General features: G+C 41.7%; 1 protein-coding gene across 3 annotated transcripts in view; it reads left to right on the forward strand.

Annotated features, from left to right (window-relative positions):
* The first annotated feature begins 9,459 nt into the window (after positions 1-9,459).
* KCNH1 (potassium voltage-gated channel subfamily H member 1) overlaps positions 9,460-19,768 on the forward strand; it is a 505,651-nt gene continuing 495,342 nt past the window's right edge. For all 3 annotated transcript variants that reach the window (XM_053607618.1, XM_053607619.1, XM_053607620.1), the window contains exon 1: positions 9,460-9,705. In XM_053607618.1, the coding sequence (XP_053463593.1) occupies positions 9,627-9,705 (79 nt within the window). In that variant the 5' untranslated portion in view covers positions 9,460-9,626. The remainder of the gene's footprint in view (positions 9,706-19,768) is intronic.

Consider the following 19,768-nt stretch of genomic DNA (forward strand, 5'->3'; position numbering starts at 1 on the left):
GAAAAAACAAAAAAGGACAGTGGAGAAGAGGAGAAATACAGGGCAGCAGCTGGTAGTCAGAGTGGGAAGAAATATTAGGGGAATTTATTTTTTTAATACTAATGAAGGATTCTGCAGAGGGGAGATGTGGAAGGCACATGGCAGTGAAGGTATAAGGCTACCTTCTGGGAAGGCAGCGGGGGATAAGAGTCAGAATTCTCAAGGTGGACAGGGGGCCAGGATAGTAGCAATGCAAATAGGCATTTATGATAGGAGGTCAAGGGAACTCACACCGTGGCTTTTAACCATGGCCTTAACTCACACCATGGCTTTTAACCATGGCCACACTTTTGGGAAGTGGGGCACAAAATTGAAATTGGGAGAAGGAGAAGGATGGAAAAGTTTTAAAAAGGTGCAGAGTAGAAATCAAGCTGATCTAGAGCAGCACAACTGCCAGGCAGTGCTGAAGGCCCCTGTGGGGTAGAAAATTGTTGAAGGGTGTCAATGCCAACCTGGCCTGTTTTCCAACTTCCTCCAGCGTGGCTTAGCTGCCAGCATGCAGGCCCAGAGGGAGCTGATCTTGTGCTATATCCAGCATGGGGTATTATAAAAAGATAGGGGGAAGGGAGTTCTCAAAATGACAGACGGTGCCATCTAAGCTGAATAACTTGGGAAGCACAGGCCCTGGTAGAGGAACACGTAGTAAGTGGTGTTAATGAACGGGGGGGTTTAGTGACATGAATATCCCAAAAGTGCAGGAGAATGTTTGCTGTGGATGATGGTTTATAGTTATTTAGGGTCAAAAGTAGATGTGGTAAGCAGCCTCTAAGAACATGTGCAGGGATGCCTGCCTCTTGGTGTTCACACCCTCATGGCTTCCCTTTCCCTTGAGTGCATGCTTGACTTTGACGAGCAGAATATAACAGAAGTGATGGGGATCGTGTGTCACTTCTGAGACTGGGTCACAAAAAGACTGTCAGACTGTGGCTTTCATCTTGGACACTCTTCTGCTTTGTCACTTGCTCAGTCTGTGGGAAGGCAGATGCCATCTTTTGAGCTGCCCTATGGAGAAGCCCACATGGCAAGAAATTGAAGGAGACTTTTGGCTCACAGCCTGTGAGGAATTAAATCTTGTCAAAAACCATGTAAGGGATCTTAGAAGCAGATATTCTGCCAGTTGAGCCTTCACATGAGACTGCAAACCCAGCCAGCAGCTTGACGGCAGCCTCGTGAGAGGGCTCCCATCAAAGACACCCAGGCTGACCCGCACTGGGATTCCTGACCCAGGTAGACTGTGAAGTAATGAACACCTGTTGTTTTACACTGATAAATTATGGAGTAATTTGTTATGCAGCAACGAGTACCTAACATAGTGGGGTTATCAAAGTACTAATTAGTTACTCTAATATTTTGTTAAAAGACAAAATAAAGTCTTTTTTAAACAAAAGTCATGTTAGAATAGATTGCAGTAACATATTATAGGCTCCAGCCCTATGAACGAACTGAGCAAGTTAACTGGAAAAGAAAATGTCAAAGGGTCTTTCGAAAAGGTTGAAAACAACCTTACCTAATAGTACCTATCCCCAAGGTCTCATGTTGTAAAATAATTCTGGTAGTTTATATTTTCTATAATGATTACACTCACTCTAAATCATTCTCCTTTAAAGAAAATATTAGTTTGTAGGAACTACAGCCCCTTACCTTGTTGGTTTAGAAACATATTGTTGAACTGAGGAAGAAGATGATGTCATCTCCTTGACATCTTCCCTGACAATAGGCCTTTTTTCCTAATTATTGTTTGAATATCAAAACACCTGTGTTAAAGGCTTTTTACTGAATGAAAAATAAGAGAATAGGCATAAACAAGTGGGCAGAGAAAATGGTTTTTGAAATCGCCAGCCAATTACACAGAATAAGATCAAGTTACTCATAGCACAAAGATACCCTGATGGTAGCTACTTCCCGATATGAGGATGTAAGATCCCTATGGTGACTCAGTACTCAGAGTTATTCAGGGATTGGAGAGGGGAGGGAAAAGAGTTATGAAGAGTCACTAGCTACAGATACACTGCTATGTGTCCCCCCAAATTCATATGTTGAAACCATTGTGGTCGTATTAAGACCTGGAGCCTTTAGGAGGTGATTGAGTCATGAGGGCAGAGGATTACGGCCTTTCAAAAGGGCTTGAGCAAATGGGTTCTTTGTCCTCTATTCCATCATATAAAGACACAGTGATTTTCCCCTCTGAAGGAAACAGCTTTCAAGGTACCATCTTGGAAGAAGAGACATTCTTACCCTTATCTTGTATTTCCCAGTCTTCAGAACAGTGAGGAGTAAATTTCTGTTCTTTTTATTGGGGGGAGGATGTCTCTCTCGGTTGTCCTCAGTAGAATGCTGTGGCAAGTCATAGCTCACAGTAACCTCCAACTCTTGGGCTCAAGCTATTCTCTTGATTCGTTTTTTTTTTTTTTTTTGAGACAGAGCCTCATGCTGTTGCCATGGGTAGAGTGCTGTGGCATCACAGCTCATAGCAACCTCCAACTCCTGGGCTCAAGCGATTCTCCTGCCTCTGCCTCCTGAGTACCTGGGACCACAGGTGCCCGCCAGAACGCCCAGCTATTTTTTGGTTGCAGTAGTCATTGTTTGGTGGGCCCAAGCTGCATTTGAACCCACCAGCTCAGGTGTATGTGGCTGGCGCCGGAGCCACTTGAGCGACAGACGCCAAGCCCCAGTTTATTTATTTTTTATTTTTACATATACATGTGTTTATTAGGTTTTTCACTTTTTGCCTTCACAGAATTAAAAAGGCTTAAAATTTAATAACAATAACAATGTTTAAGATAAGGACTACCCTATTTTCCCGAAAATTTTAAAGTGTGCTCCCAAAGATGCGCTAGGTCTTATTTTCAGGGGACATCTTATCTTTCCTGTAAGTAGGTCTTATTTTCGGAGGATGTCTTATTTTCGAGGAAACAGGGTAGAAACGAAAACCTCGTAAAGAACGAACGAAGATAAATACATTTAGAAAAGAAATCAGACGATTGCTACATCGAAATATTAAGCAACAATGATGATAATAATGCAAAGAAAGTAACATTCACATTGTCAAATAAGAGTATGTCTATTATAGAATGCTTTGATTCTGAGGTTCAGTATGGAGTCATTAGTTAACTTCTTATTCTTGCCTCAGTTTTTTTCTTTTTAGTAGAGACGGAGTCTTGCTTTTGCTCAGGCTGGTCTTGAAATTGTGAGCTCAAGCAATCCACCCACCTCGGCCTCCCAGAGTGGTAGGATTACAGGTGTGAGCTACCACGCCCAGCCTAGTTTTTCTATTTTTATTAGAGATGGGGGTCTCACTTTTGCTCTGGCTGATCTGGAATTCCTCAGCTAATGCAATCTACCTACTTCAGGCCTTTAGAGTGCTGGGATTACGTGTGTGAGCCATTGTACTCCACCAAATTTCTGTTCTTTATAAATAAAAAAAAAAATTCTGTAAAATGAAATGATGAAAGGTAAGTGAAAATATCTAAGATATGAAATAACTTATTTATTTTTGCTAGCCTTACACAACCAGAATTTAGTTTCTAAGGGCAGAGATATTTTCTTGCTGTTTTTCAGCCTCCTTAAAAGGTCTCAACTGACCAACTAATTGTTAGATCCAGTGCAAATTTTCCAGTGTTTATTTGTATAATACATGACACATAATGCTGTTCTTCACTCTTCTCATTTAAAGATGGGCTTCCTCTCTTCATGCTGCCACAAAACCACTTCTCTCCGTTCTCCTCACTTCTGAACTATTCCTGCTTAGTTTCCTTTGAAGCTGTATGCTGCTAACTCCAATCTCTGGCTGAACCCAGATATTTCTCTTGGACTCTAAATCCATCTGTCCAATTACCTACTTATTATTTCTCTGTAATGTCCCTCACACAGCTCAACCTTTCTGAAACTGAATATACTTTCCCCAAATCTGTTTTAAGAATTGAAAGGAATAGAGTGATACTGTTATTGATAATGAGCTTTGAAGTAAGAGAATTTTTATTTATTTATTTATTCAAATTCAAATTTAATTTTATTTTGAGAGCCTCACTCTGTTCCCTGGGTAGACTGCTGTGGCGTTCACAGCAACCTCAAACTCGTAAGCTTGAGCAATCCTCTTGCTTGAGCCTCTCAAGTAGCTGGGACTACAGGTGTGGACCACTATGCCTGGCTAGTTTCTCTATTTTTAGTAGAGATGGGGGTTTCGCTCTTGCTCAGGCTGGTCTCAAACTCCTGAGCTCAAAGGATCCTCACACCTCGGGCTTCCCAGAGTGCTAGGATTACAGGAGTGAGCCACCCACGTGGCCTCGTAGGAGAATTTTAAATGATTGGAGAAGAATGGTGGTTTAAAAACATCAATGAGGAACTTGACAAATTCTTACCTCAACTGTGTCTTTCAGATACATGGGCTATGGTAGAATCATCCAAAGAAGTGAGATCTATAGGATTCTGAGACCTTAGGGGACAGCCAGGTCTCAATGAAGAGGAGGCAGGAAATTCTGTAGTGAAGAGGTCAAGTTAAACATAGTTTATTTACAAAGAGAGCAAGATTTAAAGGGTACAATGGAGAGAGAAGAAAGTATTGAATGGAGAGAAATAACAAAGAACATAAGCACTCATGGAGTATTTGTTGAATTTCTTGAGGGAAGATGCCAATTATAGCCATCCTTTTCATCCTTAGAACTTATCTGGTATGGCTAGATTGTGCAAATGTTTGTTATAATAAAACAAGAATGTTTTAAATAGCTTTTAATTATTTTTCAGTGTGTTAAAGGATTCTTTTCTCTTTTGATAAGAGGAAATGAAAAAGAAGGATAATAGATTTGGGCACTTAAAAGGACATAACTCAACAAATACTTAAAAATGTCTGTTGGGTTAGCTGCAGTTGAGTATAATACCTACATTAGTGCATTCTTTTCCCCCAGTCAATTAGATTTATGGACTAGGTTCCCATTGAGGCGGATTCTTTCCTTTCCTTAAGCCGTTGGGGGAGACATCCATTACATTCTATAGAACAAGTTCTTCTAATGGATGTAGCCTGCCTAACACTCTTCCTATAAGTTCATTAGAATAGAAGTTTTGTTAGCAAAAACTATATGTAAAAAATAAGCCAGTTGGTCAGTCACTGGGCTCTGGAAGCTGAAATTTTCCATGCTGAAAAATCCCCTACTTTTGGATATTTCAATCATGGTGGCCACGTAGTGAAATCACCCCTATGTTCAGTTTCTCCTCTATTGCAGTTGCTGCTGTTGATGCATCCCTGGCCTGCCCTGTCCAGTCCCAGGACTTCTAGGTCTCACAGGAAACTCTCCTATGTCTGAGCTTTCTGAAATCTGTCACCCATACCTTGTGGTCTTTTTTTTTTTTTTTTGAGACAGAGCCTCAAGCTGTCACCCTGGGTAGAGTGCTGTGGCATCACAGCTCAGAGCAACCTCCAACTCCTGGGCTCAAGTATACAGGCACCTGCCACAAAGTCCGGCTATTTTTTGGTTGTAGCCATCATTGTTGTTTGTTGGGCTGGGGCTGGATTCGAACCCCACAGCTCAGGTGTATGTGGCTGGCACCTTAGCCGCTTGAGGAATAGGCGCCGAGCCTTTTCTTTCTTTTTTTTTTGAGACAGAGTCTTAAGCTGTTGCCCTGGGTAGAGTGCCATGGTGTCACAGCTCACAGCAACCTCAAACTCTTGGACTTACGTGATTCTCTTGCCTCAGCTCCCAAGTAGCTGGGACTACAGGCGCCTGCCACAACGCCCAGCTATTTTTTGTTGCAGTTGTCATTGTTTATCAGGCCCAGGCTGGTTTCCAACTCACCAGCCTCAACGTATGTGACTGGCGCCATAACCACTGTGCTACGGTCCTGAGCTCATACCTCGTGGTCTTAATGAAAGAGAAAATGAAGTTCTTGTCTTTGCATGATGCCATTTGCCCTCTGATGTGTGGCACTGTCTTGCTGTTCATCTGATGGACTTCTTTTGTTACTGGGAGGAGAGATTTTTCTGTCGACGCCCTGACTCTTTTCCCAGCCAGTCTGTAGACCTCCATCTCAATGTTCTTTCTGCAGTATTATACCTCCATTGCTACCTATTCCTTTTGTGAACTCACTAATAAAAGCATGGCTTAATTACATTTATGAGAACAAAGATTGCTAAAGTTTGTCTTTGTTTCAAGGAGCTCACCATCTATTGTGTGACACAGACATAAACACATGTTACAATGAGGAGTAAACAGAATGCTGAGGGAGGCCCAGGAAGAGAACCACTGAGGAGGGGAAGCCCAGGAACAGTGGAGTAAAAGTTTAGTTTTTATTTCAAACTCTGAGCATCTTTCTTGGAGAAGTTTAAAGCAGTTGTAGTTCATTTTCTGCAAGGAAGGACAGAGAGAAGACGTCTAGTTGGAACTCTGGTTTAAAGTTGTCCTTTAAAATGAAAAGTGGCTTCATCTGTTATGCAAAAATAGGGGGTTTCAATGAATTTGCCCAGGTACTGGCGAGTATTGTGACTCCTTCACAAATCTGTTACCAAATTTTGACAAATGTGTAAGACTAAAGTTTACACTGAGATTCCTATACTGTAGGCATAGGTCTCAGACAGAACTTTTAAGTTGAGCAAGTTCTGGAACTCATGTTCAAGTAGGGAACGGAATGTGGCAAGGAAGAGGTAAAAAGCACAGTGCCTTATCAAACCAGGACCAAGAATGATGGAGTGTTTACCGGAACATGGGCATGCTTTACCTGTAAATATCAAAGAGAACGTGGGCAAAGCGGAGTGTGATTCTAGTTTATCATTAGATGCTTTGGGCTCAGCCAAGGGAATGAAGAAATGACTGGATATGCTTTCATAGATGTCACGAAACACTGTTATACTGTGATTAAAGATTGTGGACTTTATTTTTTGAGATAGGGTGTTACGGTAGTGCAGTGGCAACATCACAGCTCACAGCAACCTCAAACTCTCGGGCTCAAGTGATCCTCCTGCCTCAGCATCCTGAGTAGCTGGGACTACAAGCATACACCACCATGTCCAGCTAAGTTTTTCATTTTTGATAGCGATGGGGTCTTGCTCTTGCTCAGGGTAGTGTTGAATTCCTAAGCACAAGTATCCTTCTGCCATAGCCCACCTTCCACAGTGCTAGGATGATAGGCATGAGCCACCGTGCTGGCCAAGGTGGACTTTTTAGTGTTGTTCTAGTCTTTTAATTTGTCAAATGTGTCACTAAAAATTACAATACTCAAAAAAGTACACACACACACAGTAATAGTACAGTTGTTGAGAACCACTGTTAATAGTACGGTTAAAATGGGAGACATCTCCTTATTCCTTTTTCTAATCAGGTGGCCTACTCAGGCTTTAAAATCACCCATCTCAAATGAATATCATCTGTTTTCTCTTATCTAAGCCACAGAACATAACAGCTCATTAAAATCTAAGAAATTTTATCAACTCTTTATGACCATTTTTCTTCCCTCATTCTTTTCTTTATATTCATTTCACTAGCTTGATGGGTTTTTAACAATGTCATGAAAAATCTCCCCTTGGGCAGATTTGTATAATAGATAATGCAACCTTAAGAGCTTTATTCAAATGAACTTCTTATGATGAAGTGGGCAGACACCAAACCAACTCAGCTCAGAACCAAATACATTTCAGCGTTCTCTTCAACTACTATTTGTTATCTTATCTGTAGTAGAAGAAACAACCACTAGACGGAGCTAGGGCTTAAGAAATCCCAACTGTGAGCTGTGTGACTAATGCAATGGGTAGAATAATATTGTAAGCAAGAAGTATATCATTATTTTCATTTCAGAGTCTGTGACAACCTTATCTAACTCTGAGCTAACAGCAGTCATCTGTTTACTTTGTATCTGCACAAGACAAGACAAAAGGGTGATATGTTTAATGGCCCAATTTATTTAGTCACTCCAACGATGATGTCTGACCTTGGTATAGCACTTTATGATTTAGAGTGCTGTCCTCTACATAATCTTGTTTTATCTTCACACTAACTCTGAGAGATCGCTGGTCAAGAATTAGTTTTTTTGTTTTTGAAATTAATGAATTAGGACAGGGTATCTTTGCAATACATCAGGATGTGTCAGGAGAGTTACCCATACAGTTACATTCCAGGGACAGTTTTTCTAGTCTTACATTTTTGTGTTGATAGTTTGAAACCAACTAGTAAACTATCAACTTATTCCTTCTGTGGGGTTTAGGCTTAGTCTCCTGTCACATTTATTGGGGGATATATAGTAAAAATATAGGCACAGAGTATGTGCAAGTAGAAATCCTCTTGTGTGTATGTGATCCTTCCTTATACCAGGGACAAGTGTAAAGTCTAGCTCCTTATCTTCTGCACAGCACACTGCCCTCCAAGCCAAGGCTACAGTTCCTTAATTAAGGCTGTTTCCCTACTCCCACTCCAAGCATTTGCCCTTAGAGACAAGCCCACTGTTTTGTTATTTTTCAGGCTGTTTGTTCCCGTTTCCAGACGTTACATACTGATCATAAGAGGTTTGTGCTTCAGCTAAAAAAAAGTTATGCATATGTGTGTACAGAGGGTGCCAAAAAAAGTATACACATTTTAAGAAAGGAATAAAATTATATTAAAATTGTAATACTCAAGTCACATTGGACTTAGGCAATGATAAGAGGTGCTCAGTGCAGTTAACTTGTAGTCTTTTGTTATTAGTATATGTTGAGTATTACAATTTTAATACAGTTTTTTCCTTTCTTAAAATGTGTATATATATTTTTGGCACCCTCTGTATATTTTCTTGACCCTTTTGGTAAAATACGCACCAGATAAAAGTGGAAATTAGGTCAGTCAGTCAGGATATTTGTCAAACGTCAGGAGCCTGCATATGTGCCTGTGATTAAAACAAGCCAAGTCACCTCTTCTGAAGTTAAATCTGTCAGTTACTCTGCAAGTCTGCCCTTTGACAATACAACTTCATTAATGGTAAAACTCCGGCTTCAGAATCAAGGTCGGGAAACTTTGATCCAGCTAACAAACCCTACAGAAAAGCAAGAAGGTGTTTACAGAGCCTCAGAGGTCCCGGGGGCTCAGCCTGAAACAGAGCAAAGGAAGGGAGTTACATCATCGTGCTCCCCCAAGACTCGCGGTGACCTTGTTGGGGATGAATCCGGCAAGAACGCTGCTGGCAAAGCCCTCTCTCCACCCAGCCCAAGGCGCATCCTGAACACTTTTCCCGCCTGTTCCCAAAGGGTGGCGCTGCCATCCCAGCCTTGGCCCACGGCCGCCGGTCGCTTCCCGGCCGCTGCTTCCCGCAGCTCGGTCTCCCGCAGGCCGACGTGGGAGTTCGCGCCCGGTAGGGGGCGCCGCTGGCCCAGGCGCGGCTGCTCCCTCCGCCCACCTGGAGGCGGCTGCAGCGAGGCGAGCCGGGCGCGAGTGCACTGCGAGGCGGGCCGCAGGGAGGGAGGCGCGAAGAGGGCGCGAGGGTGGCAGCCACAGGGAGCCGCCGCCCGTGGCCGCTCGGGTCCCCGTGGGGCGCATGGGGCGCTTCGAGCCGGGATCGCGTGCGGGCTCCGCGCCCAGCTTTCTGCTGCTGTGAGGAGCCGCGCCGGGACGCCCCGCAGACCCGGAGCTGCCGGTAGGATGACCATGGCCGGGGGAAGGAGGGGACTGGTGGCTCCGCAGAACACGTTTCTGGAGAATATTGTCCGGCGGTCCAATGGTAAGAGGTGCATTCAGATTTCGGTTACTCAGGCTTCTTACCCGTGCCTTTATTGCAGACGCCTCCCGCCGCCCGGCGCCAGCGGATGCAGCAGAGCCCGCGGGCTGCGCTGAGGAGTCGCGGTGCCGGCGCCCCGGGCTGCCTGCGGGGGGCAGGGAAAGGTGGGCAGGGCGGGGCGGGGTCTGATGGACTCCCATCCCAAGAGGAGAGCTCTCCTGGGGTGCCTTTCGGGCCTTTCTCACGCCGTCTGGGTCTCATCTCCACTATAGTGTGACAGCCGATGAGCAAAGTACCGGGAAAGTGATGGGACGCTGGCCGCAGCTGGAGCGGCAGTGCGCTCTCCATCGGTACTGCCCACCCCGCGGCCGAGGCTCTGGGGGGCTCTCGGGCTACCCTTCGAGGCGCCGCCTCTCCCTAGGGAGAGCCAGCGGGCGAGAGGAGCAACTCTAGGTCCGGGCTCCCTCGTAATGATGAGATGCAGCTGTGTCCACTTTCCATCCCGGTAGCCAGAAAGTCTGAGGTGTGCAGTCAGCTTCTACCCCTTCACCCACTCACCCCCTTTGTGGTTAAATTAAGGTTCGTGAGGGGCAGATAGCTTTCCTCAAGTCAGGCAGGAAGTGGAGGGCACAGGTGCAGAGAAGGCTAAGTGGTCACCTGTCATATTTCCTCTTTTCCAGTCCTACGGCTGTGTTTTACGCCACTCTTAAGTCTTGGTCACCTATAAATTCCCCCAAATCATCAAGCCTATAAATAGATTCATTACCCAATAAACCGATCCTCAGCATTCCTCTGTATCTCTGTGGTATTAAGATGGACACTAGCATGAAGCTACTGAAGGTGAGAGTCCTAGGAACAGAGATTCAAAGGACCAATTTCAGATGCCTTTCGGACCCTGGGGTGGGGAGACCTCAGCTAACGCACTTGCAGAGCAAATAGGAGTCCTGGTAGTTAGAAGGTGCAGCGCCCAACAGTTCATCAAACAGCTACAACGAAAGAGAGCCAAGTCTCTTTGTGGGCTCCTGGACTCCTTTCCTTCCAGAGACAGATGACATTCTTCTACCAGGAGGACAAGAGGAGTTAACTCAGGAAATGGTTTTAATTGTATAAATATCACTGTTTCAGAGCCTTAAGGAGATGTGTTTAAAAGGATGAGTTTACATCGGATCTGGTTAGGGATTCTGGGAAAGGGCATGAGAAGTGACTTATGCTACTAATAAATACTCTTTAATTAAAGTGTGACTTAAGTTTATTTTATAATAAAACACATCAATTACCATAGTAAATCATCATGTATTAAGTACTTTATCAGAAATAATCACCTCTTCATTGTGTGCCTCTTAAGAATAAGAATATTGAAAAGTATTTCACCTTTCCCTTCAAGGTCTTCTTTATTCAAACTAAGGTGGCTTTTAAAGCAATATCACAGTCATTACCTGGGGAGAGAGGAAGATGATAATTACTATGTGAATGGCCACAGTGAACTCTTCTGCCATAAAAAAGCTGGAAGTGCTTGTGGATTTTTAAATAAAATCATGTAAGAGCTACTGTGCCATTGTTATTGTCCTGTTAAGGGGGTATGAAGACGATCTTGCAGATTTGGGGATCCCATTGTCAGTGACATCAACTTTCTCATAAATACCAGTGACAATTTTCTTTTCTTTTCTTTTTTTTTTTTTTTTTTGGGTGAGGAGGCAATGGCCTTTAAGGAGAGGGGAAACCCTGTATGTAATGTAAACTGTGTATGTTTTTGAGTGGAGGGAGCAGGAAGTGAACCTTACATGTCACAAAGTTCCCTGAGTTTGTAGGAAAACCTGAAGAATCCTGGAGCTGACAAGGCAGGAAACCTTCTAGCTTAGTTTACCTTTTTAGAGACACGTCTCTGAAAGCATACATAGGATGTCAATAGAATAAATTGCTGGGAATATTATTAGTGTAGGTATTTTCAGCACTAATTCCAACTGCTTGATTTCAATTAACCAAAACAAACAACATTATCAACAAAACAAACATTTGGGAGAGGTGGGTAAACTTTTACAATTATCTGTTTTTCAAAAGAAAAGACTCTGATCTTGAAATGTGGGATTTGATTTTTTAGTGATCACTTTTACAATATTTCTTGTGCAGGAATGGAAGAGAAAATGTGAACTCTTAGAAATATCACAATATCTGCATGCATTATATTATTTTACTGTGATGGAAACAGTCTATTTAAAGATATTGATTGTCTCCTTCTAGACTCCACAAGCCTGTTTTTGGACATTAGAGTATTTAAATAGCAATAGCAATACTTTATGATTACTTTATTAGGTATTTTCTCCCAGTGGTCCTGTGTGGTTCCTCTTTTACAGATCAGAAAACTGAGTCCTAGAGATATTAAAGTGACTTATTTAAAGTGGCATAGCAGAAAGTGCTAGGGGCTGGTATTTTTTTTAGAGAATATCTACCAAACATCCTTCTTATAGCATTGTTTCTCTAGCCCTTATAACTTAGTCTTTGGAACTATTTTTATCACCCTTAAACCCACACATTATATGCTGATGAAATAATAGAACTGGCTTTGTTTGGGGCTGTTTGAATATCTGGTGTCTGGAGTATCGCAGAACTGTAGGATGAGACAGTTTAAATATTTCTAGTTTACCTCTCCTTCCCCATCATTGTAGATAAAGAAATTGATGCAAGTAACTTTCTTCATAAAGGCAGAACTGATGAGGCCCCAAGCCACTTGACTTCAGCATCATGTTCTTTAAGGTACACCAGGCAAGATCTTTCCTCGTGTTACCATTATATTCTCTAGGGAAGCATAATTTCCCAGTGGAGATGAAATAAAATGTTATAACAACAAGAAAAACATCCATTTTGGCTAACAGCCATGCTACCACATCCAAACAGAATAATAGGGCAAAGGAGAGGCTAATTATATTTCAAGGAAGCACAGTCCTTCACCTTTGTTAGTGATTTAGCTGAAGGCATAGGCGTGATAACAGACACTTAACATCTGTGTGCCCCATTACAAAGCACCAAGTCACTTTTAGTAGAATATCACCTGGGATCCTCATAAGCCAGAGAGGAGGTGCAGGGTCTCCACTTTAGAGTTTAAGGCACTAAGATTCCTCAAGTTAAGTGATTTATGTACAGTTAGTAGTAAGAGGCAGATCAGGGACTAGTTAGCGGTTGTCACTGGTTTATTCATTTAACAAAGATTCATTGAGTATATTGAACACTGGGGATACAGTGGAAAATAAGAAACCCTCATTATCCTCATTATGATTAGTAAGTTATATTCTGTCTCTCTCCCTCTCTTTTTTTTTGAGACAGGGTCTCACTATGTTGCCCTTGGTAGAGTGCTATGGTGTCACAGCTCACAGCAACCTCAAACTCTTGGGCATAAGCGATTCTCTTGCCTGAGCTGCCCAAGTAGCTGGGATTACAGGTGTATGTGGCTGGTGCCCTAGCCACTGAGCTACCGGCACTGAGCCTAGTAAGTTATATTCTAATGAATCTTGGTCCAGGGTTCTCATCCCTACTCTATAGTGTTGACTGGCTGCAACTGTTATGCAATCCTGTCACTGTGTATTTAAAGAAACACTCTTAAGGTTTTGTTAGTGGTCTTTCTGGCACTAATAACTACTTCAACTTTCCTTGATACATATTGAATCTCATAGAAGAAAGGTTTGGTAATTACCTTTTTTTTGATTGTTGTAAGTAGTGAGCAAGAATAATTAAAGTCCCAGATTTGATTTGATTTTGGTTATGATCATCAAGTGATTGCTTTAAATCCTACTACTTTGTTGCCACATAGGCAAAGCCAACCTGATTCTCTTTATATTTATGGTTGGAAAGTGCTGTTCTGGAAGATTTTTTGATGGTTGCTTAAATCTGCAGGCACTCGTCAGAATGCTCACTGAAGCAAATAGGAGATCTGTCTCAGGAAGACTGGCAGACCTTGGTGCCAGGAAACTACAAAAATATTACTCAAAATGGTCCCATTCTAGGCAGAACATATGTTTTAGTGTTCAAGCACCTATATCAAACAATTGTAGGTGCCAGTAAGAATCCATGCACATTAGCAGGAGTGAAACACAGCACATTTTGGTACAGATTTATGTACATGTATAATTTACAGATTGCTAAATCAGCTGTGTTTTTGTATAGTGTTAAGTTGGTTCAGGTTGTTGATATAATTGGTTAGCAAACAGAATGAGAGCCCGGGGTAATGTTATGTCTTCTTGTAGATGTGTTGAGCCACGGTAATATTTATAAAACAGAAAACTGGTTAAAATCCATCGTGGCTCTAAAAGGGGAATGGATAATAGTCTGGATTATTACGAGCTCAAGAAAGCTTGCTTTTTCTTGCAATAGGTTCTAAGATCACCTTCAGTCAAGGCTCAGCTGTCTTTCTCTGAGAGTGTCAAAAAGTTAAGTCTATTGATTTGATGTTAGCTGGAAGATTGAGAGAATGAAATCTTGTGATTTAACATTAAGGCAATAAAGCTTCTGAACACCGTAATTTTTACAAAATCATTCTATTTTAATAATCTATCTAATAGAATGGAGCATTTGAGGGACACTGTAGGTAAATTGCATCCTTGGCTTCATTCTTTCCAACACCAGCTCTTCCTTTATGGTTGGCCTTCATTTGGCAGCAGATCCTTGGAGCTCTTCAAATTCTTTCTTTCACTTTGTTTTTGGGTAGTTCATAGCCTGTAAACAAACACTTAAAATCTATTTTAGTTATTTATCCAAAGGAATCCTTTTCAAAGAATGAGTATCTGCTTTATACATTTAGGATATTTGAACCATCAGTGTTTTTGTTTTTGTTTCTCTCTCTCAGTGGCCACACCTGTACCTGGTGAGAAAGAGAAATCACAGAATCTTAGATCTGAAGGGATATGATATGTAGTTCCTTTTCCAGTATTTGAATCTTCTCCAGACCTTCCTTCCCAGTGGTTATCCAGCCCATGCTTGACTAACTTCATTGATGGAACACTTTCTTACAAAGAAGAGGCTGTTTTTAAGCAATTATAATTATGATCTTTTCTTTCTTTTTTCCTCTTCTCTTCCTTTTTAGCTATCATTCGGTCTCACCAAAATAAGTCCTTTTATAGCTACCATTCATTTGCGGTCTGTCCCATGGAACAAAACTGACCTAGCCTGCTGCTTTCTCCAGTTGCAAACCTTTTAAGAAAATTGATAATAGTTATTTTGTCTCAATTCTTCTTTTTTTTAAGTTTTTAAAATTATTTAATGTCACTAATAGTATAAAACTATTTTGTATGTCTTAACACATTTCTTTAAAGCGACTAATGTATCACAACCACGTATGTCAAGAAAGAGAATCTTGCCTGCATTGCAGAAGCTGCCTGTGGTCTCCCTGACCCCAACTCCTTTACTCTTCTCCCAAGGGAGCCATCTCCTGATTTTGTAGTGTTTGCTTTCTTGCTTTGCCTCATAATTTTACCACTTTGTTTTGCATTTCTGAACACTGTAGTTTATTTTCATCTGTTTTTGAGCTTAATTATACACGGGGTCGTGCACCACATATTCTGTTGTTAGTTGGCAATGTCCTCATGTTGTTGCATATACCGTTGATTCATTTTCACCGTAGTATAATACTTTATGCTGTGGCCATACCATACTTAAAAAACAATCCAGTTGGCTGTTGATGGACATGTGGGTTGTTTCCAGTTTTGTGCTATTAATGCTGCTACCAACATTCTTGCACATGTCTTTTGGTGCATATGAGCACATATTTCTCTTGGGTATATGCTTAGGGTGCATACTGTTAACTGTGGTAGACGTTGCCAAACAATTTTCCAAAGGGTTTGTATTAATTTACACTCCCACAAACAGTATGTGTGCATTTCTATCACTCTATATCCTCGCCAATGTTTGGTATTTTCTTCTTTTTTCTTTAATAGCAACATTGCCCAGACAATCTAGTAACTAATAAAATAGGGTCATTTAGCGTTATGTTTTTTTTAAAATTTTTTTGCAGTTTCTGGACGGGGCTGGGTTTGAACCTGCTACCTCCGGCATATGGGGCCGGCACCCTATTCCTGTGAGCCGCAGGCGCAGTCCTAGAGTTATGTTAATAGTGAGTACATGATCAAAATGAAATGAAAACAAAACTGGCTCTTGTTTCTAGAGGCCTCACTTTCTACTGTGTTTTTAAATGTTTTCACTGAGGAGCTCCCTCACACATGATTGTAAATGACATGAAAGACTTGTGTAGTTAGAATTATGGGCAAAAGGCACATGGAAGGGTGGTGGGTTTTTAATGCGTATATTTAGGAGATTTTCTTAAATTGTGGAGCAATAAACCCTGGGGACAGAGATTATGTAAGAATTAGAGCTGGAAGGGAGAAGGAATCAGGAAGTGAATGATTTATATTTGTTTCAGTGAAAGAAATAAAATGAAGGCAGGACACAGATTTAGTTGAGGAATTAAAACTCAAAGGAAAATTAAAACAAAAAGCAAAGGTTAGCTTACGGTTCAGTTTGATAAGCCTGGTGGACTTGCTATGTGCCCAGTACTGTGCTGGAGACTGGGAATACCAAAATGAATGAGACTTTTGTGATTTTGGGTCTCACAGAGAAATCTCTGCTGAAGACCAGCATGCTTTTTAAACCTCAGCAAAGATTTAAGAGATGTTATACTGATTCAACACTTACTACATATTTTCCCCTTATAAACACCTCACCCAAAATTATTCTTAGATTTTATAGCTATTTCTTTTTTTGTGAGGTTGGATGTGGGATGACCAGATTCCATAAGTGAATTAAAAGGAGAAGATTGCAGAATATGCGAAGCTTTGTTTTCATGCGGTGAAGTTTTCTTTAAAAATCCTCACTCCTCTGGGATGTCCCATTGCTGTCTTCTTTGGCATACTGTCTTGGGTTGCTCGTCCACCACTGGGGGTTTTCGGCATATCCTAGATGCTGGGATTTGTTTGCTGCTCTGGTTGTTCTCTAGACAAGTGCAGTCTTGCTGAAGATTGCAGTCTGGCCAACTTCAGCATCTCCTTCAGTTCTCATGGTCTCTCCTCCAATGGTCAAGTGCTCGTGTTAATGACAAAACTACTAAAATTCTTCTGATTAGGTAGTATAGAGTTACACCAATACTCAATTTGCTTACTCATACTAAGATTGTTCATTATGTAAATTAAAATGACAACTCTTTTGATTAGTCCCATGTTGCATAAAATGGATGTTCTGAAATTAATTGAGCCAATCCTATAATTATTAATGCAATTATTAACTGAGAGCGCCTCAGAAACATCATTTTCCATAGCTTTGTACAAGTTCTGCAATGACATCAGGTACTTCTGTAAAGAAGAGAAATGGTTTCATCTTCTTGTTCCCTTAAAAAGTGATGTGGACTTCCCCCACTGGCATTCTCAGAGTGCTGGAGTCAGCAGTTGAAAGATAATACCATACTGTCAAATTTTACTGATATTTACCTCCATGCTTAGCTTTGGTTTGTATTAATAGTAAAAGTGAAGTTGGGCTCCGTGCCAGTAGCACAGTGGTTACAGTGCCAACCACATACACTTAGGCTGGCGGGTTCAAACCCAGCCTGGGCCAGCTAAACAACAATGATGACAGCAATAAAAAATAGCCGGGTGTTGTGGCAGGCACCTGTAGTCCCAGCTACTTGGAAGAGTGAGGCAAGAGAATCACTTGAACCCAAGAGTTTGAGGTTGTTGTGAGCTATGACAGCATGACACTGTACTGAGGGCAACTAAGTGAGCCTCTGTCTCAAAAAAAAAAAAAAGAGGAGTGAAGTTGGAAAATGTATCTTTTTTTTTTACTGTCTGGCATTTTATTATTTTTTAATTATTTTTTATCTTTTTTATTGTTAAATCATAGCTGTGTACATTAGTGCAATCGCCTGTACCCATTCTAAGATGCACCATAGATGTGGCCCCACCCATTACCCTCCCTTCACCAAAACCTCCCCCCTCCCTTCCCGTTCCTTGGCCCTTTCCCCATAGTCTTGTGCTATAGTTGGGTTATAGTCTTCATGTGAAAGCTATAATTTAGCTTCATAGTAGGGCTGAGTACATTGGATACTTTTTCTTCCATTCCTGAGATACTTTGCTAAGAAGAATATGTTCCAGCTCCATCCATGTAAACATGAAAGAGGTAAAGTCTCCATCTTTCTTTAAGGCTGCATAATATTCCATGGTGTACATGTACCACAATTTGCTAGTCCATTCGTGGGTCGATGGGTACTTGGGCTTCTTCCATGACTTAGCAATTATGAATTGGGCTGCAATAAACATTTTGGTACAGATGTCTTTGTTATATTGTGACTTTTGTTCTTCTGGGTATAAACCTAGTAAAGGAATTATAGGATCGAATGGCAGGTCTATTTTTAGGTCTCTGAGTATTCTTCAAACATCCTTCCAGAAGGAACGTATTAGTGGGCATTCCTACCAGCAGTGTAGAATGGAAAATGTATCTTAATGTATCTTGGACTAGAACTTAATGATGACAGCAAAGAAAATGGAGTTAATTTGAGTGGCAAGACTATATTTCTTTGTTTTCTTTCTTTTTTTTTTTTTTTTTTGAGACAGAGGCTCTTTGTCACCTTACATAGAGTGCTGTGGCATCATAGCTCACAGTAACCTCAAACTCTTGGTCTCAAGTGATCCTCCTGCTTCAACCTCCTGAGTAGCTGGGACTACAGGTGCCCAACACAATGCCCGGCTAGTTTTTAGAGACAGAGTCATGCTCTGACTCAGGCTGGTCTCGAACTCCTGAGCCCAAGTGATCCACCTGCCTCGGCCTCCCAGAGTGCAAGGATAATGGACATGAGTCACCACACCCAGCCCTGCCTTTCTTGCTGTCTGCCTTTAGTCTGTGTCACCATCTGTCACTATCATCCATCTTTGTCACTGTCTGTCATTGCAGCCTGCCTCTGCCAATGTCCATCTGTCCCTGTTTGTTATCTGTCTTTCTAGTCTCTGCCTCCATGTGTCCATTTCTGTCTCTGTCCATCTGTTTATCTCTGTCCAGTTCTCCCTTCACATGGCCTCAGTAGCTGCTCCCCTGGGTATCTGTCTGAGCTCCTTATTTCTCCTTCAAGATCACCTTTCTCCATTTACTCACCTGTGTGCTCGTGGTCAAAGATGTCTGCTCAACTCTATAGATCTCTCAGCGTTAGTGTCTTAGTTTTCATTTTGGAGGGAAAATCTCATTGTCCTAGCCCTGACTGTGGGTTATTCAGCCAGTAGTTCATTGTGGTCTAGTCTTCTGTCACTTGAACCTGAGTGGTGGGGTGGGATATGAAGTTTTGTGATATGTACAGTGGAGCAGATAAAGCTAGCCAGGGAAGTTGGGCATAGCTATCAAATGGCAGGCGTGTCCCCTGTGTTCTTGTCATGCCTGGGGCAAAGTACAGTAGAACCTCTGTAAGTTGACCCCACCCCCCCAAGAGACAGTAATAAACTGGTCAACATATGGAGGTGGTCAACATAAAGAAATAGGCCTACAGTACTGATATGTACATGTAGTGCATTTCTAGTCCATGAAAATTAGGTCAATTTAAGGAAGTAGTCAATATAGAGAGGTGGTCAACTATGAAGTTCCTCTGTATATACTCAAATATTTATTGTTTTAAACTGAGCTGCTTTGAGATCCCCCCATTCACTCTGGTGCTGTACTCTATCCTTGCTAAGACAGTTTTAAAATAACACAGGAGGAAAATGTGAAACTAACTTTAGGGCGGCACCTGTGGCTCAAAAGAGTAGGGTGCTGGCCCCATATGCTGGAGGTGGTGGGTTCAAACCCAGCCCTGGCCAAAAAATGCAGAAAAAAAAAGAAACTAACTTAAAAAAACTCCTTTTTGTAGTAGTGGTTAATTAAAAAAATTTTTTGTTTTCGTAGACAAGGTTTTGCCCTGTCACTCAGTTTAGAGTGCAGTGGGGCTTGGTTTCATCACAGCTGACTATAACTTCAAACTCCTGGGCTCAAGTGATCCTTCTGTTTTAGCCTCCTGAGTAGTTAGGAACACAGGTGTGCATCATAAAATCCCACTAATTTTTCTATTTTCTATAGA

The sequence above is a fragment of the Nycticebus coucang genome, chromosome 10, assembly GCF_027406575.1.
Source record: "Nycticebus coucang isolate mNycCou1 chromosome 10, mNycCou1.pri, whole genome shotgun sequence".
Classification (NCBI taxonomy): Eukaryota; Metazoa; Chordata; class Mammalia; order Primates; family Lorisidae; genus Nycticebus; species Nycticebus coucang.